Source organism: Octodon degus, unplaced genomic scaffold (assembly GCF_000260255.1).
Source record: "Octodon degus isolate 3935 unplaced genomic scaffold, OctDeg1.0 scaffold00002, whole genome shotgun sequence".
Classification (NCBI taxonomy): Eukaryota; Metazoa; Chordata; class Mammalia; order Rodentia; family Octodontidae; genus Octodon; species Octodon degus.
In genome coordinates this window covers 15,313,690-15,339,502 of record NW_004524578.1, presented here as the reverse complement: position 1 = coordinate 15,339,502, position 25,813 = coordinate 15,313,690, and the positions used below count along the sequence as shown (strand labels likewise).

Sequence of the window (25,813 nt, the reverse complement as noted above, 5' to 3'; positions counted from 1 at the left end):
ATGTCATGACAAGCCACCCATATTCAGAATACCACAATGACAGACAATGTATTAATTATTGTAACTGTCCCACTAACCTGTTTTGAAACTATCTCATTGCTACTTCTTTCTCAATAAAATTATTAAAAAATAAAAATTATCCATGAAAGAACTAGTTGATAAAATTTACTTAAAATGCAACACATATAACATCTGAAAATAAGAAACATAAACAAAATCAAGTGACACCCTGAAGAAAATATACTTGTATTTATTTAAAATATAGTATATCCATATACTAAGATAAACATAATAAAATATTGAGTCTATAGGTGATGCTTTAAAAATGTTTAATTACATTGATATGTAGGAAAAGCTAATTGCACAATAGACCTTTGAAATGATAGTGGCAAAAATATAAGTTACTCAAATATATGTATATGAACATCTAAAAGGATATTCAACAAATCTTATGGTTTAGAGAGTACTGTTTAATAAGAACAGTCCTTACTTCCTATTTATAATTACATATTAATTTTTTACAATGGATTTGTGTTACTTTTATTAGAAAATTAATATATGTGGAGAAAGGACAGATTAATTTTTTTAAAAGGATGCTACATCCTGATGTGTAGAGCATAATTAAACCCAGAATCAGGTTGTTCCAGAGTTTCACATCTTCCCACTTCTCCTTGTGGTTTGCATCACCCTGGTCAAATGCTTTATGTTCCCTATACGTAAAATGAAAATGAAAGCTGTCCTTACCTCAAGACCTTTGTTATAAATACATAAGAAAAGACATATTCACATGGTAAATGCTTAGAATACTTTCTGACACATAGTAAGTGCTCAACAAATGTAAGGGGCTCACAGCAAAAACTCAGAATTTTAATGACAATCTTCCTTCTGATATTGTCATCTTAGCCTTTTTCCTCTCTCCAAAAATTTAGAGCTGTCATTTGCAGAACTTTTTCTTTTAAGGCATATATTATGTATTTTATGACTGAATAATGAATAGCAAGGAGAAAAAGAGATTTGCTTATAGATTCTACTTAGCTACTAGGGAAGGTGAAAGGTACCTCTGCACTGTCCTTTCAGGAGCTGCTGTGGATTAATTCTGTCCTCAGAGGGCTGGGATAAGGATGGTCCGAGGGCCAGAAATGGAGGGCATTGAGTTCATGATGGTTGGTGAGATCTGGAGATTAGAGATGTGGACACACATTGTTTGGAGGGGCTGGATGTTGAGGGCAGGGAAGGGTGAGGGAGAATTCATTACTGGCCATTTATTGACAAAGCTGTTTCTCTCCAAGTCCCCTGGGACAAGTTCCATCAGATACCCTGACTCTGAAATCTGACCCTGCCTTTAATCTGAAACCCGGAGCTAAATCTGTACTTATCGCCATATGGCTTCCTGATCAGAATCCGAGTGCCTCTCTTAAGCCTCTAAGAAGACTCTTTCTCTAAACCTCCACATCTGTTGCTTATATTTTCTCTCCCAGTTGAGTAAGGGCAAGATCTCAAGGTCTACAGACGAGTTACAGAGTCATCAGCTGGTAGAATTTACTGCACAGAGGAATGACCCCATAGCTTTCCAATAGACTGATTTCAAATCAACTCACATCAGAACAGTTTCAACACTCCCAGGATCCATTTCCAGACCAAGAAAAAGTCAATCCTCACAGACTAACACGGATGAAACATGGCATCACTCTAAAAATCACTGCTTGCTAAAGTTGTTTCATAGATTCCTAAGAGCCTGTGTTTGCCCCTAAATTTATCCCATTTCAGGGTTATTTAGAAACACTATGAATTATATCCCTGACTTATTAATATGCTACACATTTCACTATTCAATCAACAAATGTTCATTAAACATCTACCACACCCCATACCGCACTTGAGACAGTGAAAATAAAGACTGAATGAGATAGCTGAGCTTCTGGCCCCAGTGGGAAAAAAGGATGGCACCAAAACATTAGGGAATCTGCAGAGGTAGATGACACAGGTACAATGCACCATGATAGGATAACCAATCATGTTATCACCAAAGTCCAAGGTTGAGGAAATGACAGTAAAAATGAGAACTGAAATACATAAATGTCTAACTATTTTACAAGGTTGAGGATCCTTCGGTAATCCAACAATCCTATCTATCCTGACATTTCAAATCTATCTGTCCCTTCTACCTTCTCTTGAGTGGACTGCCTCCTCTGGCATTCCTGGAAATGCAAGAGTTCATCAGAAACCAGTCTGAGAAACTCTGGCTTGAGCATATTCTTGTGCTGGTAGTGCTGCTGCATGCAGACTTACAGACCAGTCACCCAGCACACCCATCATTGCTACCAAAGCACCCAGGAAGCCCATACCAGGGAGCTGACAGGTACTGGCTCCATCTCTACTGATACTCACACCAGCAGGGACAGCAGGAGATCCCACAGATACAGCTGTGTATTCCAGAACCTACACAACTTGTCCCAAAGGACCCAGGATACACAGAGGCATGGTGTGATCTGTTCCCTTGCAAGAAAGGCACTCCAGAATGAAATGGGATACTCACAGCAGGTCCCACTTGGCAGTCTGCAGCAGCAATTGGCCCCTGAGACTCCACCCATCTCACACCTCTACACCGGCACCACGGGAGGGTCAGCAAACCCTGGCTTGCTGATCAAGTCCAATCCATTACCTGCTTTTAGCAATCAAGTTTTAAATGAAGACAGCTGTGCCCATCTATTAACATGTTGTCTACAGATTGCAGTGACAAGATCTAGCTGTGACAGAGATTCTGTGGCCCACAAAGTCTAAAAATCTTGTAACAGGACTCTTACAAAAAGAGGGCACCTCTTCTCACCCTGTGGGCCAGTCCTCTCAGCCTGTGGGGACAGTGCCAGCCTCTCCAGGTCTGCTAAGTGGAAGATCCCATCTACCCCAGGCAGCTAAACCTGGAGCAATCTACGCAGAATCTTTTCCACGCCTGCTTCGTTGAAGAGTTAATCCAGCTGCTGCCAAGGGTGCTTCTGCTGAGGCCCCCACCACTCACAATTCAGCTATGCCACTTGTTCACTCTGTGACTGCAGGAAATTCATTAACCACTCCACTTTCCCCATTTTAGAACTTTAGACTGAGAATGTTGATGCTACCTGCCTCGTAGGAATACTGTGGAGATCAAGTGAACTGATGCCTGAAGAGCAGTTTGCACCATTCATAACTTGCAGAAACTGTTTAATGAATGCGAGTTGTTGTTTTAACCATGAATATGAGAAAGACCAAGTGCGAAAAACTGGACATACAAGACATGAATCCTGGAGGTCCCTCCAGGCAAAGCACCATGAACCACATTCCGCCAACAAACAGGTATTCAGGAGCTTTTGGAAAGATGTGAACCAACCACAGCTTTTCACAACTGATTATAGTTATGCGGCAAATAGGTATTTGTTTTAGACCAATTGCTTTTGAAAGCTTCCTGTTATTATCTACCAAAACTGAACAAATAAATACCCTATGATTAAAATTCACCACTACGCACATGCTCAACAAACATGCTCAGATATGTTGATAAAGATGTGTACTGGGATGTTCACAACAGTGTGATTTTGTGATAGCCCCACCTTCCAAACAGGAAACCACTCCATATATCATCGACTCTAGAATGGATAAAGAAATCATGGTATATTTGCACAATGGTCTGCCTCTTGATGATGAGAATAAGCATCTTCAACTACATTCAAAAGCTTAGAGAATGGGGCTGGGGAGATGGCTCAGTAGAATAAGCGCTTGCCTGCCAAGCGCAAGGGCCTGAGTTCAATCCCTGGTTCTGAAAAAAAAAAAAAAAAAAACTTAGAGAAATCTCAGTGCTGAGAAAAGGAGATAAACACAAAACAGGGCTTACTGCATTTATATGAAAGACAAAACATGCAAACCTGGATTACGGTATTAGAAACCAAATTAGGAGTAATACTGAGGCAGTCAGGACCAGAAATGAACATGATAGAGTCCTTAGGGGTGCTGAGAATTTGTTCACTGTAACTTCTTCTAGGGGCTGGACATATGGATGTGATCCATTTATGAAAAACTATCCAAAAAGGAGGAAAGGGGCTGGCAAGATAGCTCAGCAAGCACAGGGACCAGGGTTCAATCCCTACTACCACATGCTATGTCAGCCCCGCCCCTGAGCCTGCTGAGCTGGCTACCAAGTCTGGGCATGGTGACGCACATCTGTAATGCCAGTGCTAGGGAGGCTGAAAACAGGAGGACTGCTATGAGTCTGAGCTGTATAGTGCATCCCTGTACCAAACACATTTAAAAAAAAAAAAACTGGGGAAAGAGAGAAGACCACACATTGAGTACCTAATCTGTGTCACCTTCCACATCTCTTATCTTCATTCTTTATTCCTGATATCTCTACCTTTGACATCTTTCTCTTCTCTGATCACACTTTTCTCTGACAAGCACCTCGTTTTCGGATCTGTCACTGTGAAGGAACCATGCAGTATTTGCTCAGTGAAAAAGCCCAGATCCCGTAAACCTTCTACCTCCTTCAATTCAGGTCTGGCAGAAGGATATGGAAGTCACACCCAAGAGGTTGCACTTCCATGCACTCATTTCTGAAATATGACTAAGTGCCCAGTCTGTTTGATTTACGCTGCCCGTCCTGCGATTGCAGCTACAGTAACAGGTAACCTGGACCGAGCCTTCTTCCTTGTTAGTATACTTCCCCAACTCCAGGGCTCAAATTGAAACTGTCTTTGGCTCTCACAAGATCAGTTCCACTTTTAGAAACTGGATGAATTGTGGAGTAAATGTTGCCAGGTTACAATTTCTCCTGTGGGCATGGGTCTGCTGGCCGTTTGCCTTAGCACGTCACCACCAGTGCCACATTTCCAATTACACCTCAAAGCGGTACTTTCCCCCTGTGCTTTCCCCGCTACCCTGCGGAAGTGGCATTCAGGAAGACAGTCCAATACAGAATCTGGCTTGAAGAGATGCCAATACCAACTGCTCTGGTTTCACATGGGGTTGCAGACCCAACTCTGATTTAATTCAGCCATTCCATCAGAACTCCTTTGATGCAAGAATATGTGAATGCTACTCATAAAATAACTTGTATTTCTTTCCATTGAAAACAACAGAAAGGGAACTTTCCAGAACTCTTCTCCTCCAGTTCCTGAGTTTCAACTCATCCCAGCCCGACTTTCTTCTGTAGAATTCTCTTTTAACGTTTGCTTTTACCATAGCACTCATCATTTGCAAACTTGGTTTTACAAATATTTTATCTTCTTATCTTTGCCCTTTAGTACTGCATTTTCCTGAGCAAGAACTGCATTTAATTATGATCATTGTTGTATTTTATTGAGCATGTGTCACTGTGGTTACTGCTTACCATGCACTTTCTCATCATAAGCCCATGAGTAAGTGTTATAATTCTGTTTGCAGATGAAGAAATTGCAGTAAAGATTCAACTGTGTGTCCTGAGTCACACATGTTCTGAGAGACCATACCAAAGACCTTGCTCTTTCTAGCATTTAATCTTATGCAATAGTCCTCTCAGTGTCTTCTAGTGTATAGAAATCTGTGGATTATGGATGGATGGACGGGTAGATAGAAGGATGGCTGAAAATGGGTAAATATTGAGAATATTCAATGGACACAAATAAAAAGTGTTATTCCCTTTCAGAGTAGTTATTTATCCTCCAACAAAATCATGACCTGGAAGATGATGTAAGTTTTAAATAAGCTTCCCTCTATTTTAGAGAATTCATATTCCTTTAATCCTCGTGTGCAGTCAGGTCAAGATAATGCCTTCAAAACTAAACACAAACAGGTATATTCTAGGTTACTTAAGAAACACAGACTCTTGGGAAGACCTGCTTCCCAGGCTCTGTCTAGGGCTTTACTAAATTTTAGTCCTAGAGCCTTGAGCAGCTAATCTTGCCCTTGACCATCAGCCTCCTTGCCCATAAGACAGGCAGCCACACCTTGCCCACAAGTGGCAGACAAAGCAACATGCGGCGAGAGTTTAGCCAAAAGTACATCCATAATAATTGTTCATTGGGCTGGGGAGATAGTTCAGTGGTCTAAGCACCTCCCTGGCAAGCGCAAGGACCCAAATTCAATCCCCAGGGCCGTATGCCATGGCGGCTTCAGAACTCCGGGCACAACATGACAGCCACAGAAACCGGGCATGCTGGCACACACTTGTAATCCCAGTGCTGGAGAGGCTGAGACATGAGGATCACTACAAGTCCAAGCTGCATAGCAAGACCTTGTACCAAAGAAATACATATTAAAAAATAATAATAATTGTTCGTTTTCTCCAAACTCTAATTCCAATGAATTTAAGAAACTGTGAGAGCAATAGAGTCCTGGAAAAGGTATTAAGTGAAGTCTTCTCCCCAGTTCCAGCCCAGAGTAACCCTAGGTACCACCATCATATCCTCACTATCCAGCATGACTACAGCAGTCTTTCCTTAGGCATTAGGCACTCATTGCTTTTGCTTTGTGTTGTTTTGCTTCTGTGGCACCAGGGATTGAATTGAAGGAGCATGGAGCTACATTGCCAACTGACTTTTCTATTTTGCATTTTTTGAGACTTTCCCAAGATGCTCTCAACCTTGCAATCCTCTTGTTTCAGCCTCCCCAGTAGCTGAGATTAAAAGGTGTGTACCATGGCACTCAGTTCAGATGTTATTTATTTTATTTTATTTTTTATGTATTTAGCACAGGGTCGCACTACACAGATTGGACTTGTAGTGATCCTCCTGTTTTTTAGCCTCCCAAGCACTGGGATTACAGGTGGACACCACCATTCCCAGCCTTAGTCCCCCTCACAATGCACCCTGGGGACAGCCAGGGATCAAACCCCAGTCCCTGCATCTGCCTAAGCAGGTACTTCAGTCCGCTAAGCTATCTGGTCAGGCCCCAGATGTTATTTCTTGATAGCCTTTTCCCCCTCTTTTTCCATTTGGTGCTTGTCCTTATGGGTTTTTCTTTTTCTCTATTTCTGCTCATGCCCAAAAATTTAAAAAGATTTTTGTTGTTTCTGTTACATTTGAATCAGAAATGCCACCCCCAAAGTCTCGTATGCTCAAAGGGGGAGCGTTCAGAAGGCAACTGCATTGTAAGAGCACTAACTTCCCTGGTGGATAAGTTCACAGCTGTATGTGTTGTCAAGTAGTGGGGCCTGAAAGAAAAAAAAAGTAGTGGAGCCTGAGTGGAGCAGCTGGGTCACTGGGGAGTGGCCTAGAAGGGTATACTTTTGTCCCTGGTCCCTTCCTCTCTCTCTGGCTCTTTCTCTCCCCATCTTTCAGCTTCCTGGATGCCAGTGATTCAATAGCTTTCCCTCACTATGACTTTCTATGATGTCATTTTCTGCCTCTGAGCCAGATAACCATGGTTGAAACTTCTGAAACTAGGAGTCAAAATAAGCCTTTGCTTGTTTACATTGTGTGTGTCTACTATTTGGTCCCAGTGACAGAATGCTGGCTGGAGTACATTGTATATTTGTGTCACAAGTGAAGTAGGAGTCTCCAACAAACCCAGAAAGCTCCAACTTCACCAGAGAGGAATCCTGATGAGTTTTCGGAGGCCTATAGAGTGTTTGCTACCTAAAGGGAAAAAATCCTCCCTTCATTTGTCCATGGGGAAAGGTCAGTTTCCGCTCCACCTGGCCTATGGTTATGCACAATGGATGGATATTCCCACATCCTCCACGGAGAGTTTTACAAGGGAAATCATCAAGCACATGTTTTGGAAACAAAACTCCTAAGTGTTATGAATGAAGTGTATCAGTCATCATCTTCCCACCCATCCCCCTGTTGCAGCCCAGGGGCCAAAAATCACTTCTTGCCTTGAAAATAATCTTTTCAAGGACCAAGTCCAAGAGAATAAGAGAACTGGTTGCCACAGGCCAGGTTTCCTATTATCTAAGGTCAATGCTGACTTGAGACAGGAAACCCCACATCCTGAAGTCTTATTCACAATCCATAATAGATGATGATCTTGGAACCCACATCAAGCAAAGGAGTCAGCTATGTACCTTCTGGCAAAGATGCAGGCCTGGGATTCAATTTGAGCGGTTATAACATAAAATAATAAAGTCTGAACGCAAACAGTGAAAGCATACAACTACCCCAGTTCAGAGAGTGCCAAAGCTGACCTAATAATTAGACATTTTTCATGTTTCAGTAAGGAACTTAATTGGCATTTTGTGGGACCCCGCTGGATGAGGGCTCACAGAGTCAGCGCTGGCACAGAGCCCATGTCCTGCTCCCCTGGCAGTTCCCCATCTTCCCCATTAGCTCCAACCACATGGAGAAATGAGAGCAGGGCAGAATGAGACACCTTCCCTTTTTCCAAGTATATTGGAGTCCACCCAGGAAAAAGCAGGGCAGGCTGATGAAAAGTGTAGGCAAGTGTTTCCAGCCCCTCGCTGTGTGCGCAACCAGGGAAATATGAAAACCACAGTCATTTAAGCAGCCATTTATAGTTTACAAGTGCTTTTCAAATGCATTCTCCAAATCCTCATACAAAGTGTTAGGAACCTACTTTTATCGTCCTCTTTTTACATGTACATAAAGGAGGCTCAAGAGTGAAGGGACGACCTAAGGATGAACAGCTAGTAGGTGTCAGAAATAGAGCTAGACCTCGTCCTTCTGCTTCTCATACTTACACTGTGGCTGCCATCCCTTGACCCAGGGATCTGTGAGCTGAGCTGATCTTCTGCTTCCTGTCTATGCCATCAAGGCCAGGAGCTTGGAAAATGTCCTGATAGAAATTTTATTCTTTCATGTTCAGGCCAAATATAAGATTATGTTTTGGTTATGGTGGGAAAACCTGTTTCTCCTGCTCCACTGTGTCAGATAAGATAGTGGGCATAAAATTGATATTTCCTAATGATTTTCAAAGAGATAGAAATGATGACATTGTCATCCTTTGACAATTGACATCCCAAGGAAGGAAACTTCTGTGCTCATGTCATAGGGACATTTGTCACATTGAGTTACTCTTTCTGGCCTTTCACTCTCTTTCATCTTTCCCTGGGCAACAGTGTAAGATGTGCATAAGATCCATTCTGTTCAGACTTTTTCTACTATCTTCTCCTCGGGAACCAATGCAAAGTTCCTATTTGTCACTTTTATGCACAAGCAGAGAGTGGTTATCCTGAATTGGTGAAATCTTTGAGACTCTGCTATTAAGAGCATTTTCAACCCATGCCCTCTTAGCTCTGTGGGCTCCCCCAGTAAGTTCATGGACAATGGAAGTGAAAAAAGGGAATCAACTCATCAGGAAAGATTACTCTATAGAGCACAAACTTTGGGTTCTCTTTTTTGAAGTGTTTCTGTGTTCCAAGTCTTATGGAGAAAGAAACAGAATTGGTGGAGGCCCTTTGCCCCAACCATGACAGAAACTTAAGTCAATTCTACAACCAACTTCTTTTTTCTTTTATTCCATTTTATGTATTTGGTACAGGGTCTCACTGCAGCTCAGACTTGTAGTGGTCCTCCTGTTTTCAGCCTCCTGCCTGGACTCATTCACTGGCTCAGCATGCCCCAGGGTCAGGGCCGGTGCAGCATGCGGGTCTGGGGATCAAACCCTGGTCCCTGTGCTTGCCAAAGCAGGTGTTTAGTCTGCTGAGCTATCTCGCCAGCCCTCTACAACAAAATTCTGATCAAGTGACACATATACAGGAAATACGTTGGTGCTATTTTAGTATTCTGGTTAATTGGGAACTAAGTAGCACCTGGTGAATGTAATTAAATCTTTCTTTGATAACTGAGAATTTTGCAGTACCCTGGAGTGATCGCTCTAAATATCAATTCTAAATCTCCTCTGCTGGAAGCAACTTTCAGACCAACTGCAGGACATTAATTTGCACTCAGTCCCTCCTGCCAACTTACTACCATCCTCTTTTCCTAAACAGCTAGTTCAAAGGAAATTCTGTTTATTACAAGCTTCTTCTAGGCATTTTCATCACAGTTTATCGGGATTTCCACACAATTGTTCAGAAATTAGAAAGACTCAGAATGTTGACGTGGCACATCTATCAAATCATCCACCCAGAAGACATATTTTGCAAACTTTTTTTGAGGTCTAGCCTCACCTTCAACATCCTTGGCTCAGATGTACTCTCTCTGCATGCAGCAGGTAAAGGGAGTCAAGAGATCCTAAGTGAATTGGATTTTGAAGTTTATCAGTGCTAGCCCTAGTTACTCTACTAAACAGTCAGATCACACTAAGGAATCTACTTCACTTCTAAAACTTGGTTTCTTGTCTGTATTCCTGTATACCTAGCAGTTGGGTTTATTAACACTTAATCTTTAAAAGAAAAGAGATCTTTTTTCTCTTTTTTCACCAAGGGTTGAACTCAGGACCTTGCACTTGTCAGGCAGGCATTTATGCCACTGAGCTATATCCCTGGCTCAATAGATCTCTTTGTAATCACAGGAAAATTAAAGAAGATTTTCATAACTAGGAAAATATGCAAAAAAAAAAAGTTCAGTCTAAATGGGAGCATGAGTTCAGGAAGCTTTTGTATAGGTTTGTGATCCCTGTACACAAAGTTCATGTCTAGAAATCCTGGCATGGAAGACCCTTGGATCTCTCTGAACCCTGCCATTCTTTGAATCTGGTTAAGCACCTTTGCAAGTCTATAGGGCCAGGGTCCTCAATTTGAGCTGCACATTAAGGCACCTTCAGGATTTCAAACTTCCAGTGCTCAAGGTGTTATCTAGACCAATGGAACTCAGATCTTTGGGGCTGGCTCCCAGGCATCAGCACTCATTAGTACTCTCTAGACAAGATTGCAAAACCACTTGTCTTCAACAAAGATTCTAAAAATTAGCAGTGAATAGAATCACCATGAAAACACAGGCTCTTCCCAACAGGGATTCAGATGCGCATAGGACCCTACCTGAGAATCTGTACTGTTAGCCAGCATTCCCAGGCCATCCTGACCCAGAATATAATTTGGAATTGCCCTAGTAGAGCCATGTAGCAGAAGCCCAGGGGGGAGTCCCCTCCCCAGCTACCCTTTCCTCCCAGATAGCTCTACAAGCTCCCGGCAGATCTCCAGGCCTTGTCCAGGGATGATTATAATATATCTCCTTCATTGTCCAGATAAGCTTTTTTATCCCCATCTTTTCCACCTTTAGCAAACCTGGATCTTTTAGCCAGAGCCTCTGATCCCACTGGTTCAATAATTTAAGCAGAGCAATCATCAACATTGTTGTGCTTAATATTTAAACACCATCACATCACTTAGGTCAGCTTCAAGGTGAGAGCTGACTCCTATTCAATTGCCTAGTTAGCAAACCGAGCCACTGGCTGCCAGAGGGGAGTGTGTATACATGACTCCTCTGACCCAAGCCAGCCAGGCAGAAACCCAGCCCGCCAGGTCCTGCGCCCTCTTACCCCTTCCTACCTGAAGCGTACTCAGCAGGACTTGCAGCCCACTGCCTTCTTCTTCTGCCATCCCTTCCTGGGTCCAGGGGCACTGGCTGCCTGAGGCCAGATCCGGGCTGAAGAGGGAACGGCTGCCAAGCTGACCTCGCTGCCTGCCTCAGCCACACAGAGGCCTCAGCTGCACATGCTGCGGAGGGCAAAATCACCACTGTGCAACCCTAGACCTCGGCATAGGCGTGGATGCCCCCAACTCCCACTGTGGGGATTAGGTGAGCCCCAATCCTGGGGACGGCTGAGCATTTGGGCACAGGGGTGGGGAGAGCACCCACATGAGTCATTCACTCACCTCAGGCCCACGCAGGAGCCAGGCGGAGGAGAAGCCACCTTGGATGGCTGACAGGCATTCCCAGCTGACCTGGTCAGACTCCCTCCAGAGGCCCGCTTTGCCCTCCCCACTGCCTCCCCCCTTTATTTTGGTCTGTTGCCGGCTCCCGCTTGTAACAGGAGATTCAAGAGTGCTTGCACAACTGTGGCAGATCAGGGCAAAGGAGCCCAGGGCCCCCTGAGGTTCCAGGCTTAGGGATAGGAGCTATGACTGAGAAGGAAAATAACTACTAGGGGCATCTTGTTATGGACCACATCCCTTACCAAATCTTCTCCTTTTCACAGTAACCCACAGAAGTAGGTTTTATTATTAGCACCATCACTTTCCAAAGGAAAAAACAATGAATGCAGTTTGAGAGCATGTGGCAGGCCTTAAGCAGACAAGCTGTCACCAGTGCACAACACTAACCATTACACCACCAGAAAATGTATTAGGCCAAGTAACAGAAAGCTAAAGAGCTTCTGCCAGTAGGAGATAGAGCTCCCAGGTAATACCTCCCACCCCAGTGCTGGGCATCTTCCTGTCATCCAGAGGACCAAGCCGGTGACTGCCCAAGCTGAGTTATGGCACCACTGAGGACAGAGAGTTTGCATTTCCAGATCTTATGGGGCTTAAGTGTCCTGAAACTCTGAGTCAGAGGTCAGGCCTGGCCAAAGCCTCAATTCAAGGACACATTCCTGTGATTCCTGACCTCAAGACACTTCCATTCTTGATGGCTTCTACACCTCCTAATACCTATGATGACAAGAGCAGAAATCGATCTCCTTGGCCTTCTGTGAGAGGGTGGGGCTTTTCAGGGCCTGTGTTCTGTGGTCTTCTAAGGTGTGGGGACAAGGAAGGTTGAACTGCCCCATGTGATGAACTTAACGTCTGCTCACCCCTTGGTTGTCAGTGGAGAATGAAGAAAAAGCAGAAACAGAAGAAATGATAAAGCCCCTTCCCAATATATACGTAAAAATGATTTAAAGATAAAAATACTTTTAGAGTGTAAAGTCCTAAAAATGACCTCTGAGGAGAGAACCAAAGGCCCTGTGGTCCTCCTTACTGAAGTTTCCACTTTAAAAGATGTCTTGTTTCAGCTCACAGCAATTGCACAGGAAAGAGGTGAAATGAAACCCTATCCATAACAGATTCACTCTCCTCTACTTAATGACCTCTTTCCCCTTGCAGTGCCAAGAACTTGGTTTTCCACAAACCCCTTGTGAAATAAGGTAGGGTGAGGGCTCCTTCCTTCTCTGTGGCCACACCGGCCTCACATGCCCAACCTGGCCATCGGTCCCAGGACTTCTCTCCAGGAGAATCTCCATGATGCCAGACAAGGGACAGAGAGAGGGCTGGGCCTCACCCTCTGATTCCCTAACAAAATTAGGGTGCAGATCTAGCCCCCTTTTTATTTTAAAGAGAATAAAAATAAGAGGAAAAGAATAATAAAAATGATACAGAATTTTAAATCAAGATGATACTAAATTACAATGGTTGTAATATTCATATTGTTATCTTCAAAGCAGTTGTTCAGACTACCAGATATAGGTATGCAACATTGATCAAACAATTAAGAATTGATTGTTCCTTGCAATGAACTAATAGAAAAAAGTATAACAATGATCTTAGCTAGCTTGTGTGTATATTTTTTTCCTTTCTTTCATTCTTTCCTTTCTTCTCTTTTCCTTTCCCCCATCCCAGTCACTCTTACCTTTTGAGCGGTTACATTCCCTTTCACAATATCTATTGTGCCTTTTGAATTTTATTTACTCTTCTAGTTTCTTTCACAAGGGAGACAGTACAATGTTTGCACATGTGAGTCAGATTTATTGCACTTGTAAGCATGATCTCTAGTTGCATCCATTAAAAAAGCTTCGAGTTCATCTTTCTTTATAGCTGAGTAAAAGTCCATTGTATAAAAATACCAGATCATTTTTATGTACTCCTCAGTTGATGGACATGTGAGTTTTTTCCACAATATAGCTATGACGAATTGTGCTGCTACAGCCGTGAGTGCACATGTATCACTGTAGTGTGATGTTGTCCACTTTTCTAGAAAAATACTGAGGAGGGGAATATCCGGGTCAAGTGGGACCTCTAATACTAATTTTTTGAGGCATCTCCATGCTGATTTCCACAAAGGTTGTACCAGCCTTTCTCCGCAGAGTCTCACTAGCATTTGTTATTGGTTGATTTTTTCCTAATTCTGATATACATTTTAATTTTTTAAAGAGTACAAAATAGTGGGCCGGGGAGATGGCTCAGTGGAATAAGCACTTGCCTGGCAAGCGCAGTGGCCTGAGTTCAATCCCCACTTCTGAAAAAAAAAAAAAAATACAAAATAGTAATACAGAGGGCAGGGAGATGGCTCAGTAAAATAAGCACTTCCCTGGCAAGCACAAGGGCCTGAGTTCAATACCCAGTTTAAAAAAAAAAAAGGCAAAATAGTAATGCAAAAATAGCATTAGCAAGGATACAAAATTTCACTAAACAAAGTAATAAGAATTCAGAAATGGTCGCTGTATTGCATGATGTTATCTTCAAATTCGTTGTTTAAGTTACCAAATATAAACATGCAAAATTGGTTAAGAAAATAGCAATGAAATGTTAGGGCTGGAGAGACAGCTTGGTGTCATAAGCACCTGACTGGAAGTGCAATGTCCTGGGTTCATTCCCCAGTACTGCGTGCCATATTGGCTCTGGAACCCTGCTGTGCTCCACTGGACATTATGACCCGTGCCTATAATCCCAGCACTAGGGAGGCTAACTCAGGAGAATCACTACAAGTCTGAATTGTGTAGTGAGACCTTGTATCATAAAAGAAAAATAAAAAATGAAAAGTTATAAGAAACTAAAAAGAAAAAATTAACAATAAAAAGAAAAAAATAAATACTAACTGCTCCTTTCAAAAGATCAGCCAAAATTGGCAACACAATTATCCAAATTATCCTGCATATATACATAAATATATCTTTTTTCCCTTCTTTCCTTTGTCCTTTTCCTCATTCCAGCTTTTCCTTAATGATAGCCATTCTTTCTGAGGTGAGATAGAATCTTGGTGTTATTTTAACTTGCATTTCTCAAATGACCAATGACATTGAACATTTATTCATATATTTATTTGCCATTTGTATTTCTTCATCTGAGAAGTATATATTCATCTTAGATGCTCATTTTTGGATTGGGTCTTTGAATTTGGGGGATTTTTTTTTAATCCTTTATTTGTTATAGATGGAAGTCCTTTGTCTGAGAGATAGTCAGATAATTTTTTTCCCAATTTATGAGTATTCCTTTAAATCTGTTGGTGATTTCTTTGGATATGTAAAAGCTTTTCAATAAGATGAGATCCCAGTTGTTGATTCTTCAAAGTATTTCCCATATAGTTTGGTTTTTGTTCATGAAATCTCTGCCTACCCCTATGTCTTCAAAATTTCTGCCTACTCTCTCTTCCAGTAGATTGTTTCTGATTTTATACTTGGCTCTTTGATCCACTTTGGCTTTAGCTTAGTGCATGGTGATTCATATGGGTCTAATTTTAGTCTTCAGCATGTGGAAAGCCAGTTTTTCCAGCATTATTTATTTCCAATAAATATGTTTGTTTGTCCCCTTTGTCAAAAATGGGGCAGCTGAGTGTGTTTGTAGTTGTGTCTGCATATGCTAAGCTGTTGCACTGGTCATCAGGTCTGGATTTTTGCCAGTACCATGCTGATTTTATCACAGTAGCTTTGTAATATAATTTTAAGTCAGGGATTGCGATGCCCCCGGCCTTGCCTGTGTTGCCCAGGATTGCAGTTGGTCTTCTAGGTCCCTTCTGGTTCCAGATGAATTTTAGGACTGCTTTCTGTAGAACAGATCTGGCTTTTTCTGAGCTGTCCATCAAACCTTTAACACTGTGCCCCTCCTACCTCAATAGATCCCTGCTCCCTAGCCTGGAGCAACCTTCTTCTCCCTCTCTCATGCATAGGCGAAGCCTCCGTAGTTCCATCATCCAAGCTTCTCTCTCCTCCACACTGTCTTACTGGCAGCCTGGATCTATTAGTGAACTGACTGACTTAGGTGGAAGTGTATGGTGATGATAGGAAAATGCAATGCTTTTCCCCAGATACCATTTCAGTTTTGGCAGACACTTCACTAAATAGTGGGAGATGAAACCCAAGCTTGAAATTCTCCTGGATAATATGACATCTTACCCGAAAGTGGGCTAAAATGAGTACTTGCTAAACTACATGGGGGGTCCCGGGGGGAGGGCATCCTTTGGGCAGACGGGGAAGGAGTCAGAGAAAGACCTACTTGTTTCATAGGATATCCTTTCCTGGAAAACTTTAGAGAAACATTAAAGCAGAAACTCAGAATACTGTACTCTGGTTTCAAAGACAAACACATTTAATGTTGCCCAGAGATTCCTGTTGCAGCTGAGCAGTCCTGAGGAGAACCTATGGTTCACTATCATGCTGGAGTGACTCCCAGAACTCCAAAAAGCTCTCATACTCACAGTCATGGCAATTACCAGCGTAAGGGTATGAGATAGCAGTCAGCAGAGGGAAGATTGCATGGTCCCCCAAGAGTGACCAAGAATGAGTTCCCAGTTGTCCTCTCCTGATGGATTTGTGGGGACAGCACTTATTCTTCTGCAATGATAAGCATGATACAGACAGATTCTTGACAAGCAAGGAAACTCCCCTGAAGCTCCTATCCAGGGTTTGTATCAAGGGTGGCTCATGCAGACAAGGTCACCCCAACACAGCTGACCTTAGGCTCCAGCCTCTCCACAGGTCAAGGTGATACCACATGATCCAAGAAGCCTACCACATATCCCTCTGTTAGAAGAGCCTGTTAGCATGATTCCAAGGCTTCAGGTAAACATACTCTTAGCAGGCAGGATATTCCAAGAGCCGAAAGATCCTTATAGGGAGGTAGAAACAAGGGGCAATCTTTCCATGAGCAAGCGTAATACTTTATAGCCCAAGGTTTTCATCTTTTATGAACAAGGTAGCAAGATAAGTGCAAGCCTGTATACTTAGGAGTATTTAACAGCTAGTAGTAGGTACCATCCAGTGGCTTAGCTAGAGTTCGTGCAGCTCAGCATGGTCCTTTAATTTGCCACCATCAACATACTGTACATCAACCTATTTAAACAAAAATAAGACAATCAACAGAGAACAATGTGCTGTCCAGGGCAGACTGCCCCACACACACACACACACATAGCTATACCACTGCCACTACCCACGTAGTACTCAGGATATACCCACTACTCAGGTAATTAATGAACTGATACTAATGTAAAAAGTGTTTGCTAATAGCATCAAGGGGGTTCAGTTCCCCTGACTCTTTTATTCAGCATTTGCATTGACAACTTGGCTAAGAAAATAAAGGTTACTTGTGTATCGTGTTTTCTTGTGACACTAGCTGAGAAAGAACGAAGTATGTGAGATGATATGGTTGGCATCCAAAGGATTTCAGCAGCCTTGAGTAGCAGACCAGATCCTTTATGAAGAAATACAATGAAGCCGAGTAGAAGTTCTACCTTGAGTCCATCTCCAGGCCTCAGCACCAACTGTGAGAAAATAATCATCAGAAGCTTTGATGAAAAAGTATTAAACATAGGCAAAGCTTTGGGGTTAGCTTGAGGTGAGATTCATGAGCTGCCCAAATGGCCCTGTATCCCCACACTGTCATTCCAGCCCGATATCACGAACTTTAAAGAAGTGATAAACCAAGAGGGCAACAAAGCTGAACAGAGATCTTAGCTGTGAATGAGCATAGAGGACATGCCTGTCACTGAACCAATGAACTTGTAGAAGTTTCCGAACCGCAGTGGAGGAGAAGTCCACCCTGCCCAACAGTGCTCAACATCCAGAGGAACATTGGACTGCTCACCAGTGCAGGACAGGTATGTGGAGGAGGAGTGGGTCCTAATGGCCTCACCAGGACCCATGGGAATCTAATGAAAAGGCCCATTCTAGACCAACTGTCAAAGGACACTGGGCTTAAGCTACCACACAGACCTACTTCCCATTACCAGGGGTGCCCAGCAGGGACTGAAGACCACTTTGTCCAAGGAAGCAGAGGGTACCACAAGAGAGGGTGACTTTGACAGGTATTGAGTCCTGCAAATTCACCAGGTGAAGAGAAAGAGAGAGGAACACACTTACCCCAGGTCACACAGCCAAGTGATTGCAAAGCTGGAACAAAGTCACCCCTTCCCCAGTAAAAATTTGAATAGGGAAGCTTTATTTCAACTTATACTAGAAAGATATATAATTAGCACCCAAAAAATGTTTACCTGGGATGGGCATCATGGCACACATAATCCCAGCACTTGAGAGGCTGAGGCAGGAGGATAGCCAGGAGTTTGAGGCCATCTTGGGTTATGTAGTGAGTTCTACGCTACTGACCTGAACTACAAGGTGAGACCCTGTCTCAAAAAAAAAAAATTTTTTTCCTAAATTAGTTCAAATGATGATTGATTACAGAGTTTATTTTTTAAAGCTTAGAGTATAAAGTTTAGAAATGAGTTATGTTAGGAACCAATTAAGAGAATCTTTATATACATGGCACCCAGACACAGCAAAACTTCCAAGGGAGAGAGGTTAATGACTAAATATATGGAGGGTTCACATTACACCAAGCTTCCTGTTTAATACTTGGCTCAGATAATCTCTCTAAACTCATTGTAAGACTAAGTCACACTTACTAGCAGCCAACATCTCCTTTCCAAGATACATTTTAAGCTGATCAATATAAAGCTTTATCCAAGCACATTCATGTGACCAGCTTAAGGATGACCTTTCCATTTACTGCTCAGGTCCTTCATTTTCCTTGTCTTCTTGTCCATCCCTGCAACACATAAGTGTACCTGTTGGAGAGTGCACACAGACCAACATTCTATATGGGCTGCCTTGCCATGTGACATCAGGGCTAACTGGCTTTTCTGTGCCCCCAAAGAGTCCCTCTGCCTTTCCCTAATGCATGGTGTTCCTCAGCGGGTGACCAGTAGAGCAGAACAGTAGAAAGAGAGTAGGAGAGCTACTGCTTTGTGTGCATTATCTAATTTGGTCCCTGTAGTGGTTGATTTGTTAACATGAAAAGTTTAGAAGCTTAACTAAATCGGTTCAGCAATGCTACACTCTAGGGTGTAGAGGACCTACGTAGGGTGGCTCATCACTTAGAAGATATAAAAGGGAAACAGATGGAGGGATCCTTTCTTTGGAGGAGCTCCAGTCTTTGCCTTGGTCTTGGACATCATCTCCTGGCTTCTGGCATAGACTGTTCAGCTTCTGCCTTGGATCCTTCAGCCTTCCTGCAAAGACTCTTTAGCCTCCTGTTGCAGACCCATTGGCCTCCTGATACAGACTTGCACAGACACTGAAGTGAGTCGTAGGCCTTGGACTGAAACCTTCAGTCTCCCATGTGCAGACGCCCTCTGCACGCTTCCTCATCTGTGGCTGACCACTGTAAGCCAATCTTGCAATTTCTTACACATTTGTACATATTGTGTTATATCTCTTTCCCTAGTAAAACCCTGACTGATACAGTCCTTTTTCTAGACCACTGGGCCAAGCATTTTTCCCATGTCTTGGCGAGAACTCAAAGGTTAGTTTACATGAAGCAGTCACACAGGAATTTAATCTTAGAGCCATCACCCCCTTTAGCCTGTGCTGACAGAAAAGGCTGAAGGTGTCGATGTCCCTGGCATGGAAATTCTCAATGGATTTAAGTTCATAAATGCCAGGTGTGGTTTCTTTCCTTGGATCTAGAAAGCTTCATAGATCACAGGGGAGCGACATACAGTCAGAAAGGTCGTGCAGCCTTCAGGGGTCTTCAGGGGTCCTCAAGGGGCTTTCAAGGATGCAATGACTTAATGCACAGTGCTTGCTACCTGGTAAGAACTTAGTCAATGGCTGTCACTGATATTATTATGGCATTATTACTGCCACTGTTACAGATTAAATAATATCTACCACAAATAAGTGGTATAAGGGTTAAGTAAACCTTAAGTCCTAGAGAGGTTGGCTTGAGGACCCCTGCAGATGCCAAAATCAGAGATGCTCCAATTTCTTGTATAAAGTAATACAGTATTGGGCTGGAGAGACAGCTCAGTAGAATAAGCACTTTACCTGGCAAGTGCAGGGTCCTGAGTTCAATCTCCCGTACTGCAAAAAAAAAAAAAAAAAAAAGGAATTATTCATAAAATAATACAGTATTTGCAATAGAACCTACCCACATCCTCCCATATACTTGCAAGACTTGTAATACTATTTAATCATGAAAATAGTATATTGTCTAGGGAGTAATGACACAGGAAACGTCTGTACATGTTCGCCTTAGGAGCAATTGTTAAAAATATTTTTTCAGCAGACTGTATCAAAGGGAGTCGTGAAGCACTCTGTTGCTGCCTTGAGCTCCTACTTGCTGCGCCAATCCCACCAAAGAAATGCGCGGTGGCCTGGCTCCCAGTAAGAGCACGGTGCACGTGTCCAACTTGCCCTTCTCCCCAACAAGCAGCGACTTGTACCGGATATTTTACAAGTATGGCAAAGCTGTGAAGGTTACTATAATGAAAGACAACGACACAAGGAAGAGTAAGGGTTGCATTTGTATTGTTTTTGGATAAAGACTCTGCAGAAAACTGCACCAAGGCCGGAAACTACAGAGGGTTGTTTGGTAGAGCGCTAAAGGCAAGCATGCTCTTGACAAGGGAAGAGCAGCTGAACTCATCCGAAGGTGTAATTGCTTTGATAAATCTAAGTGTTATGAATGCGGGCAAAGTGGACTCTTACATTATGCTTGTCCGGAGAGTATGCTCAGAGAACATGAGCCTCCAAAGAAGAAAAGAAGACGAGAAGGAGAACGGCAGAACTGGAAGAAATCAAGGAGGCAGCAGGAAGCGAGGACGAGGGTGAGGACCCTGCTCACCACAGCCTCCGCCCAGCCATCGCCCGCAGTGCTTGAGGCCCTTCGACCTCCGAAGATTCTCGGCGCTGAGGGATAAACAAGAGCGCGAACTTCAGGGCTGAGGAAGAGCTTGGTGAATAAGTCGTGTACCGGAGACATGAGGAAAACAAGATCCACCCACAGTGCGAAGCGTTTGCGGAGGACACTTAGGACCAAATAGTATTTTCTACTACCACGTAGTGCACGGAAGATGAAATACAATATTTCAAGCTGGGTGCAGCAATAATCGCTGTACTCCCAGTGCTCTGTGAGGCTGAGGCAGGAGGACTGCAACTTCCAGTTCAGCCTGGGCAATTTAGGAATTGAGCAAAACTCTGTCTAAAAATAAATAGTTTAAAAAAATGCACTGGGTGGGCAAGATAGCTCAGCAGACTAAAATGCCTGCTTAGGCAAGCTTAGGCAAGCACAGGGACTGTGGTTCTACCCCCAGCACCACATGCCGTGCCAGCCCCAACCCCAGGGCAAGCTGAGTTGACCAGGGTTCAGGTGTAGTGGCACACACCTGTAGTCCCAGCGGTGGGAAGGCTGAAAGCAAGAGGATCACCACAAGTCTGAGCTGCATAGTGAGATCCTGCAACAACCAAATAATAATAATAATAATAATAATAATAATAATAATAAAAAGTTACAACAAGAATGTAGCTCAGTGGAAGAACCAGGGTCCAACTACCAGTTCAAAAGGAAATCCTCTTTCTACCTTGCCATGGCATAGTAGAAACTTAACACGCCTAATCCAAAAATCCAAACTGCTCTAAAATGCAAAACTTCAAGCACCAACATGATAGCTTGAGTGATAAATGCCACATCATGCAACTATGGCTCATGAACAACATGAAAATTACTGTATCCAGCTCCTGCAGGGCATGTACACGAGGTATATATGAAACATAAATGAGTTTCATGCTTAAACTGCGGCTCATTCCATCACCAAAATATCACATATGTACATGGACATATTCCAAAATACCTGTGGGCCCAATTAATGTTGCTGTTGTCATTGTTGTTGTTGTCGTCTTGGAGCTGGGGTCTTCCTATGTAGTTCAGGTTGGCTTCAACTCACTAAATAATATCCCAGGTTGGCCTCGAACTGGCAGCAGTCCTCCTGCCTCAGCCTCCTAAGTGCTGGGATTGAAAAGTGAGCATCTCCAAATCTGGGTGGTTCCAAGTACATGGATAAGGGAGACTACCTATATTAAAAACCAGGATTTGTTAGTAATAAACTTGAAAAGAACTAATTCTAGTAAAAACAAATACTATGGGCTGGGGAGTTAGCTCAGTGGCACAGTGCTTACCAGCAAGTGCAAGGTCCTGAGTTCAATTCCTGCTACCACCACCAAAAAAAAAAAAAAAAAAAAAAAAAAAAAAAAAAAAAAAAACTCACAGTACTATGATGGTAATGCTGTTGTTAGTCCATAAAAAGATATACATTAAAATTATTTATTTGATATATAGTGGTCCCTCACTTATCATGGAGGTTACTTTCCAGACAACCCCGCAATAAGTGAAAATCAGAGAAGTAGTGACATTACATTTATTTTAGCATTTATATATTTGTAAGGCTTTATAAACCCTTCCCACACTTATAAAGAGCTTTCCTACACTTTTTAAAACACTTCTAATGTTCTTACCCTTTTTCTAAACTTGTAAACCTATATAATTTTAACACATATGTGTACTGTATGGTACTGCAAAATCCCATAATATAGCAAAAACTACACAATAAATAATTCAAATTAATATTTTTTAACACCTGTGAAATAGTAAGTCCGTGAAAATTGAACCACGAAAAAGCGAGGGACTACTCTGTGTGTATATAATTTTTCACTCTGTAGTTGGTTGAACCCTCAAGGGAGCTGACTATGAATGTGGGAGGGGCTTGTGTAAGGAGAGAGTGGGTGGGAAAGTCGAGGAGTGTTACAGGGCACAGGAGGGGCAAGTGGTTTGCTATTGAGTTTCTCCCCAACAAGGAAAACCCTTGGGACGCTGTCATTCGCACCATCTCTGGAACAAATACCCATAACCAAGGCACATGCGCAGCTGCAAGTACACAGAGCCGAGGTTCCAGATAAAGCAAAGTAGATGTGCGGTTGCATCCAGGTTGAAGATGCAGAACCGCAGCACAGCCTGCCAGGACAGGGGCTACCCAGGGCGCCGCAGCTGAGCTGCAGGAGGCACGGGTTGACCGTCCCTGAGGATTCCGCCTTTGGGGAAACAGTGAGCTTAGGGAGCAGAGGCAGAGAACCAGAAGTGACATAGCCATCTCCACCACAGCCAGAGGTTGCAACAAGATTAACACAGGACACAAAAAAGAGGGGCTGGGAGAGAAGCTCTACCACAGCAAAATCAAACCCGCTCTCCCAACTGCACTGGTTGGAGCAGCTGCTCTGGAATGGGGAGTGATGTGGTCGGAATGATTATATCCTCCTAAAGTTCACGTGTTGAAACCCTAACCCCCAAGGTGGTGGTACCAGATGTAGAGTCTCAGTAGACGACTAGGATATGGGAGTGAATCTGTATGACTGGCTCTAGTGCCCATACGTGCCTGCTATAAGTGCCCTTAATAATAAGGACACCCCGGGGAGCTGCCTGGCTCCTCCCACCATCAGAGGTCACAGGTAAGAGGCACCATTTGTGCACCCGAAAGCGGGACTCACCAGACACCAACTCTTAGACTTCCTTGCCTCTAGAGCTATAAGAAATACATTTCTGTTGATTGTGAAGCCCTCAGACTAAGAGACTTTGTTATAGTAGTGCAAAAGGATTAAGACAGGAGAAATCAAAAATACCTTATTCTCTGTATAGTGTGCTATATGTAAGTATGATTTTAGATTCTATATTGTTTTGAACCATCATTTTTTAACTGATAAATACTGAAAGTACTATTCAAACATTGTCATATCTGGGCCATTGTGTATCTGGCTATTGAATTCTGGGGCCCAGAGGGGACAAAACAAGTGTATGATATCCTTGCTGAGTTTCACATGTAATTTCTAGCATAAATTTGGGACTCAAAAGTCCTAAGATAACTTTCCCTGGCATCAAGACACAACTTGACCACCACTGGGTCTTCAGTTCATGCCTGTCTGAGGTTCAGACTACACATCATTCTGCTTTTCCTGTTCTATAAATCTCTGTTAAACAAGGCCAGGTGATAATTTATTCTCCCCATTGTCTTGTAATAATCTTGCTCCTCCTGGATAATGTGAAGCAAGGCCCAGATCCTTCAGGACCCAAGGAGAATCCTGGGTATAAAGTCATACAAGAGGGCTAGAACTTCCCAGGCCAGTGCGGTGGATATGGGGCCAGCAGATAGACCCTCCCCTACCCTTAGCACTGCCAGCCCTGCTCCTGTGGCAAACACAGCAGCACCATGCCATTCCCCACCTCTGCATCTAGTGTCCCTTATGTGAGGACACAGCTGGAGCTCAGCTGTCTGTGAATCAGGAAGAGGGCTGGCCCTGAACTCCCAACTCCTTGACCTTGGGCTTCCAACCTCCAGGACTATGAGAAACAAGTTTGTGTTGAACTCACCCCATCCCTGGTATTTAATTTATCAATCTGAATGGACTAAAGCAGTTTGGTTTTGGGTTTTTTTTTTTTTTGGGGGGGGGGGTTGGTGGAACTGGGGATTGAACTCAGGCCCTAATGCTTGCCAGGCAAGTGCTTATTCTACTGAGCCATCTCCCCAGCCTAAGGCAGGTCTTTTTAAAATTTATTTTAAAGAATATAAAAATTTTAAACATTCAAAATGATGCAGAATTTCAATACAAGATGCTAGAAAATAAAAAATGGTTGGTTGTTATATTGAATATTATTATCTTCAAAGTAGTTGTTCAGATTATCAGATATAAGCATGAAAAACTGGCTAAAAAATAAGCATTAACTGTTCCTTTCAATAAACCAATAGAAATTAATAGTTTAATTATCTTAGCTATCATATATACATACATATCTATCCATATATATGGACATATTTATGGATATATATATATATATGAAGAAATATAAAATACAGATAAGATTGTGGAACTGGGGATTGAACTCAGGCCTTTGCGCTTGCCAGACAAGTGCGTATTCTACTGAGCCATCTCCCTGGCCCCTAGCCTGGACTTATATGTAGCTTGATTCTGCAATCATCTGTCTCTCCCGTTACTTCTGTCCATTTCTGCTTCAGAAATTTTTAAGCTCAGTTATAAAACAAATACACACTCATGGTTGCTATATCCTCCTGATGAATTGCTCTTTTGTCACAATAAAATGCCCCTCTCTAACTTCGGTGATACTTTTGTCTTAAAGTCTATTTTGTGTGATATTAATGTGGCTGCTTCAGCTTTATACTTCTTTTTATTTTTATTATGCTTGTGCGTTACATGCTATATTTCTTTCTGCATCTTCACTTTCCGTCCATGTGTTTCTTCTTCATCATCATTTCTTATGCAAGGAATTTAGTGAAGACCTCATGTTCTCATCCAGTCTGACAACTTCTGCCATTTAACTTCACTCATCGATTTACATTTCAGGTGATTGCTAATATAACTGGTTTTAGATTTACCATTTTGGTATTGATTCCTTGCTTGTTTCCTTGGCTCTGAGGTATTCTCCTTGTCCTTCTCTGCCTTCTTTGGAATCCATCAGATTTTGTTGCAATATTCCATTTTAATTTTGTACTGACTTCTCAGCTCTACCTCATTATGTTACATTTTAGTGTTAGCTCCGAGAATTACATTCTGCATCCCTCACTTATCAGTCTAGTTGAAGTTTATGTGCTACAACTTCACATAGAACATAATAATCACAGAACAAAAATGGCTCCACTTGCCTTCCTCTGCCTGTCTTCTTGATGATGTTGCCACACAATATTAATTTTTCTTTTCTTATTAAATTTATTGAGAAACAAATATCGATGAGACAGTTTTAAAAAATGGTTAGTAGGACAGTTACAATAATTAATAAATTGCATATTTTTGCCTTTGTAGTGGTTATTCATAGGAAAAGATGCAGACATTATATGCTGTCCAAACACTATTAGTACCAATCTTTCCTCTCATTGAATTAAGAGAAAGTAGCTGTATATCTATCCTAACTATTTTGAATATACAGATACAAAATGAG

The 25,813-nt window shown here is 42.5% G+C and overlaps 1 protein-coding gene and 1 pseudogene across 3 annotated transcripts in view; one reads left to right on the top strand and one right to left on the bottom strand.

The window, feature by feature from the left end:
* Agbl1 (ATP/GTP binding protein like 1) overlaps positions 1 to 11,611 on the bottom strand; it is a 958,008-nt gene extending 946,397 nt beyond the window's left edge. For all 3 annotated transcript variants that reach the window (XM_023710175.1, XM_023710176.1, XM_023710177.1), the window contains exon 1: positions 11,396 to 11,611. In XM_023710175.1, coding sequence (XP_023565943.1) covers positions 11,396 to 11,446 — 51 coding nt within the window. In that variant the 5' untranslated portion in view covers positions 11,447 to 11,611. The remainder of the gene's footprint in view (positions 1 to 11,395) is intronic.
* An 8,569-nt stretch (positions 11,612 to 20,180) lies between these two features.
* On the top strand, positions 20,181 to 20,782 carry LOC101579075 (annotated as a pseudogene).
* Positions 20,783 to 25,813: the final 5,031 nt, after the last annotated feature.